The sequence below is a fragment of the Sebastes umbrosus genome, chromosome 11, assembly GCF_015220745.1.
Source record: "Sebastes umbrosus isolate fSebUmb1 chromosome 11, fSebUmb1.pri, whole genome shotgun sequence".
Taxonomy (NCBI): domain Eukaryota; kingdom Metazoa; phylum Chordata; class Actinopteri; order Perciformes; family Sebastidae; genus Sebastes; species Sebastes umbrosus.
The window spans coordinates 23,792,430-23,798,824 of record NC_051279.1 but is presented as its reverse complement, the minus strand read 5'-3'; the positions used below and the strand labels follow the sequence as shown (position 1 = coordinate 23,798,824).

General features: G+C 38.2%; 1 protein-coding gene across 3 annotated transcripts in view; it reads left to right on the top strand.

The window, feature by feature from the left end:
- Nucleotides 1–1,136: 1,136 nt before the first annotated feature.
- Nucleotides 1,137–6,395, top strand: part of dnah5 (dynein, axonemal, heavy chain 5) — a 103,844-nt gene continuing 98,585 nt past the window's right edge. The window contains exon 1 of one of the 3 annotated variants that reach the window (XM_037784869.1): nt 1,137–1,506. In XM_037784869.1, the coding sequence (XP_037640797.1) occupies nt 1,417–1,506 (90 nt within the window). In that variant the 5' untranslated portion in view covers nt 1,137–1,416. The remainder of the gene's footprint in view (nt 1,507–6,395) is intronic. The other 2 variants (XM_037784868.1, XM_037784867.1) reach the window with 2 other exon arrangements.

Sequence of the window (6,395 nt, the reverse complement as noted above, 5' to 3'; positions counted from 1 at the left end):
CACTGATGGTACGTGTCCACAGGCTCTGTCGTTTCCACGCTCCCCATTCATTGTCTATGTAAGCAGCTATGCAATGCATTCTGGTAGCGTGGCGGCGCGATTCGAGAAACGGAGCGTCACGACGCCCGCTCTTCATTTGCATAAAATTGAGGGCTAGTCTATTTTATGTAAATCACGGGCGTCCGATGTGACTCGCCGCCTCTCGAAACTCTCGAGAATCTTTTAAAATAAAAGTTGTTTATCGAAAATAAAGACAGATTTAGCAACTGCATGGCTTATTTCTCGCCTCAAATGTTTTCAGAAACACATTTCGGTGAACTATTTTCGTGAAATAAGAGAAGAAAGTTTCCAAACGAGCTTCCATACTGTTTCCGGTTTGAAAGCTGGGAGCAGCAGCCCACGGTGGGAAAGCGTTCGTCCAATCAGGTGGGGACAGCCTTGTGTCTAGGACAGCCCACCAAGCGTCCGATGTTTGGAAGCGTTGCGTCCCCCTCGCGATAAAAAACGCCCATGTGGACACGTACCATCACTGTGACTGAATGTTCTGTTAATGACGTCCGTGCGACCAATCAGGTGATGACAGACAAGGATCGTACCATCAAGCAGGGAGGGGCGGGGAGGGGCGGCGCGCTGACGGTCTACAGGTACAGAGCAGGAGGGAGGAGTGCGGTGCGCGAATAGCAGACAAGATGAGTGACAGTCGGAAACGAAGCAGCATGTAAAATTATGGTATTCTGGAAATTATAAGGTTTAGTATAATTATATTGAATAATTTAAGTGATATATGTGCACACATACTAATCACAGGTCAAAACAGCGCTAAATTTGGCTGAATTATAAAAGGCAGAAGTGGTAAAAATGAAGAGCTGTTTGGGAGCCGAAAGAGCCGGATCTTCTTGGTGAGCTAAGCCAAATGATCTGGATCACTAAAAAGAGCCTAAATTCCCATCACTAGTCCCAACCTCTTAGAAATAAGCCTTACATGGCGGCCAAATAAAATTATAAGAATGAGCAGTTAGTTTGGTTTTTCAGAGAAAGTAGCCAAACAAAAAAGACAAGAATATTTACCGTCTTCTTTCTGTCCATAGGTAACTTTCAACTATTCATGCAATTACGGTATATTTTTTGTATTTTGAAAGACATCTGTGTAAAAAAAAAAAAAAAATAGCCAATGAAAAGATAGTGTACATTCCTCCCTCCTCCACGAGCCCACCACGACCCCTTTACAACTGGCCTCGTTACCTTGGAAACCACTAACATACCAGCAGTGTTGAAGGAGAGACAGGCGCTTCAACCAGGACAACAAATCTCAGGAAACAGTACTCTGAATAAATAATCAACGTACAGGCTACTTGAAGCTGGAGCTTTAAAGTCTGTTTAATAGAGGAGGCGTTTTAGTGAAGGAATGCTGTAGCCATGTCCTCCAGCTGTCGACTCACCAAAGTCAGCTACAGGAACAGACCCAACCAGCCTCCTGCTCCAGTGGAGTCACTCAAGGAGATGCAGGTAAAAGCCTAATCTGAATATGATCATCACTGTTTTGAAATGTGAGTCTATGAGGAAAATCTTCCCCCCATCCAGAGGGAATGTAGACCCTAAACATTAGGCCCATTCTTGTCCATGTGGCAGACAGCTCTGTGAGTGTGGTAGTCTGCCTTTAGGTACCCTAATAGTCATCTTTTTACATCGATATATATGGTTATTATGATTGTGTTAATATCTGTAAAATATCACCCTAATATCACTGGGTTATGAGTGTTTTTATTAATTTAGTTGTGTACAGTTGCCCAATACACAGTGTTGTATTCATTCAGGGGTTCACATTTACAGTCATACACACAAAAACAAGTCTTCCTCTCTTCCCTCTGTCAAGCTCAGGTATGTTTTTCTGCCTTTTGTTTATTTGTTTATTTGTTTATTTGTTTTGCACAAATTAAGACTATACAACATAACAAAACATATATAAATGAATAATATAAAGTGCAGGAAGAGGCAAAAAAAAACACTGGGCTTATCTGAAGCCTCCACCTAGAGACAAGATTAACATAAAAAAATAATATGACTACATAATAGTGATAACAAAACAATTAGGACAAGATATACATAATAACAACAATAACAATAAATCTATAAAAAAAGACAAGTGTTTGTGTGTGTGTGTGTGTGTGTGTGTTGCGTGGAAGTGTATGGTTAGTGTTTGTGAGGAGGATATTGATTTAAATATCTATAAAGACTTCTAGGCAATCATAACCAAACAACATTGTGAGTGGGAAAAAATAAAAAACGTAAAAACAGATACATGGACAATATGGGGAAAAGCAATTACAAGACAGAAATTAAATGACCCTTTAAACGACTTTTGAAACATTTGACGGATGAACAGTTTATTGATAGATGTGAAAAGCTACTCCATAGTTTGGTTCCCCTAAATCTTATCAAAAATCGACCTCTACTAGTGAGGAATTAAGGAGGATGAAGATCTAGAGATTGACGGGTTGAGTAAGAATGGACTTGTTTTATCATTGATTCAAATTTTGTCAAATTGTAATATAAAATACCACATATATGTCTTCAGATTGTTCCTTTTTATCTTAGTGCACCTCAAAACAAGCCTTTGCACAAAACAATACTAATATATAGCACTCTTTCTGCTGTCACTTCCTCAATATTTTTGTATTAAATAATTTAACATTGGCCTCCACTACCATTTATTCAGCACGGCTCCATGCAGTTAACTTAAAAGGAAAAAGGATTATATGAGTTGGGAGAGTGAAACCTTACATAAAATTCCCCCTCTCTCTTATTGGAAAAAAAGAGTGATGGAATTAATCTGCACTTTATTTTCAACTCAAGAACCCCCTGCACTCTGATAATTGCTCTGAGATCCACCACACGATTAGACTCATGGCCTCCCAGCAGTAGTCAGAAACAGCTGGAGCTCAACCTGCTGTACTATATGCTTGTTGTATTATGAGCCTCAGTCCACTAGATGGTAGCGTATGGTTGCTGTAATGTTAGAGGAGCCTCAAAAGGCTGGATGATGTTCCACAATGATGTGTTTTACATAGTGCTTTATTAATGACCTTATCAAAATAGTCACTGTTATCAGTAAGACTTTGTTCTTATCTGTGGTAGGCTAATTTAGGCTATACGTCCCAAATTGCATAGTTTTTCTTTTTACTTTTAGTACATACTGCAGCTGCCCTTACAAAGTACGTACTATTGCATGCAGTATGCATACATTTGGACGCCTTGAACTTTGACCCTTTGAAGGTTTGTGTTTGTGAGTTTTGTAATCTAAGTGTAAATTTGGTAATGCCTATTTACAGCTTGTAACATTTTGCATTACAATTTTCACATAGGTTAGAAAAGAAATGTTCATTGGTTAAATTGCATTGCTTCATTATAACTCTAGGTCAAACATAATCTTAAATATACATGCTGCTACTATGATACAACAACTCTGCAGTAACTATAAGCCACAGGACTTCGACTCTACCAATCTGCTCCATTGACTACATATGTGGAATAATAGATTTCTCTTTTCTTCATATTGATTCAGTTCACTCTCATTTTAATGCAACGCTGACCACAATGAAAGAGAAAATATGTATCCATATGTAAATTCCTTGTAGTTGCTCATGCAGGTCATTTTGTGCCCACATATTTAAAAATAAATGACTAGTGATATAGTGACAAGAGTTAACGCCTGCCTATTATTTATGTATTTCAGTCAGTATTAAAGGAGAACGTAAATAGTTTAAAGAAAAAATAACTAGAATCCTGGTCTATCATGAACTGGAAAAATAATCATTGATATTCTTGAACTGACTAACTAAACGACTCTAGACTTGCTGTGGAAGTTTCGTGTTTTACAGCGACTGGTGCCGTTTTGTACCTGGAGAATTGTGCCATCTTCTCTGTTGATTACAGTACAGCCCTGCTTTTGATAACAAAACAAGACTTCCACATGGGATGGAGCCAGATTAGCACAGCTAATCCTGCACTATGTGGATATTAGACAATTTCTACAGTATATGCTTGTCGTCCTTATGTCCATTTTGTTTTAGTCTAGTAATAGACTTTATTGGAAATATAAAAAACAATGATCATTGTTGGATAATTGGATTTTATTTTGTAATTGCACCCAGGAATGCTTAGAACCAAATAGACAACAAAGTCCATTAAAGGAGAAACAGTTCAAGTCAAAATGCAGAGTCCTCGGCCACAGAGACACGTTGTGCTACAACCTGGTGTAGTTTTGAAACAGATTTGTTTAAAGCTTTCCGTGTTTGTGTCAGCGGGAGCATCCTCTGGGAGAATAGCGGACCTTTCTCTGTCTTGCTCCCTCTCTATGTCTTTCTCTTTCAGATCTCACCAGCCCTCTCATTTATAATTTACAGTCACTCTCCTGTTTCATGGCAGCTCAAAACCAGACAGTTCAACTTAGAAAATCAGTCATGGCATATTGAAAAATTGATGACCCAACTGCTTTTAAATGCAAAGCTTTGCAATCATTTCTTCACTATTAAACCATCAGTCAGATCCTTGTGGAGAGAGCTGTGCTCCTCATCTGCTGGACGCCACAGTAAAAGCTAATGGGATTTTTTAATAATAATTGGTGGGAGGTTTGTGTGTGTATGCGTGTGCATGTTCACTACAACTAATGATTATATTCATTATACTTAATAATTAATATATCAATAATTCTTTTCCTGATCATCCATTTAATCAATAAAATGTAAAAAAAAGCTGGCATTCTCAGATTGCTTGTTTTGTGCAAATCCAAATGGTATTCATTTTGCAATGATATACAATAAAGACAAGCAGAACATTCTCCCATCTGAGAAGCTAGAGCTAGCAAATGTTTCGTATTTCTGCTTGATAAACAACTTAAATAATTAATTGATTGTCAAAATAGTTGTTGATTATGTTAAAGTTATTTTTTTTTTCATATTGAATTTATTATCTTTAGGCAGACCATGTTAGAATAAGAAAAAAAGCACAATGCTCTGAGCAATATTCCAGTTCCTGGTAAAGATGGGTAAAGTGGTGGTGGGGGCTGGGAGGATTTGGACTAAACAAATGAGGGTCAGCATTAGGATCACATTTTTCCTGTAATATGAGGAACCCTTCACAATGTCAAAAACAGGGAAATGTGAATATGCCTTGTCTGTAAAACCTGCACTCATTATTAAAGAAAGGAATACCAAAACATAAGCACAATGCTGACGCCTGTCAAATGTCACAATTATATTATATTCTTACTCTGTGTAGCTGTTACTACAGTCTCTACATGACTAGTATCTGTAAGTTAGCATACAATGGTAATGCATAACATATTCAAAGAGGTATGTGTCTGAAAGTGTTACCTATACCCACACTGTATTCCGATACATCAACCTTTCCACCCCCCCTCTTCCTCTCCATCCCATTGTTGTAATAGACTTGTAAGGTGAGAGCAGGACCTCGATAATTAGCTTACAGACAGATGGTCATCCAACACCACATTATCTAGTTAGCAGTCCCCTTTTAGGACCAACACACTCATAATTTCAGGGCAGTAACCTTTCTCACGTGGCAAATAAGAAGGCGGATTGCTCACATACTGTAGCAACGCCACTTGTTCTCTGACTTGTCTCCTTTGTTTGGAAGCTGTAATTCTGTAATGTCTTGGAAAGCAAAGCCAATTAAGAGGTTGGAATGACCTGAAAAAGGAGTGTCAGACTGAAAGGGCGACGATGCTGCATTTTAAACCAGACTATCAAAACAAGGTAAGGTGACCCAAGAGTTCTGAAGTTACAAGCAACTTGGCTTCCACGGGCTATCTGCTTTGGTCGAATGCAATTCATCATTAATGTGTCAGGATTCAGTAAACAGCCAATGTGCTTGTATCAAAATGTGTCTGGTAGAGAAGTTCAAGGCTGAAGCTATAGGGAAAAGATTAGAAAAACAGGTTTTTATTTATGCATGGAGGCCTATTTGAAAAGGTTTCAGCGTGTTGCAGGTTATGCAGGCTTCCCACAAGGAGCAATAACGACCGATTTGATCTGAAAACAGCCTCAGTCTGGCATATTTATCGGAGAACGATACGGCAACCAGAGAAGAAGTTCCACTTTTTCCTGAATGTACTTCATGCAATAAACCAAACAGAAATGATTTGAAACACCCGTTATATGTTTATATAGATAATTAAAGTGCAAGTTTTGTTGCAGCTCTGAAAAAAAAACACCTCCACGGGTTATACATTTGACCAATATTAAAACACTTAATTTAATTGTAGATCATGTTTTTGCTGGGTTAAATTTATATTTTAACATCTCTGTTACCATCCAAACTGAGAATTTGTAGGAGGTAGAGATGACAATTTTAGGTCAGATCAGTTTCTTTCGTGC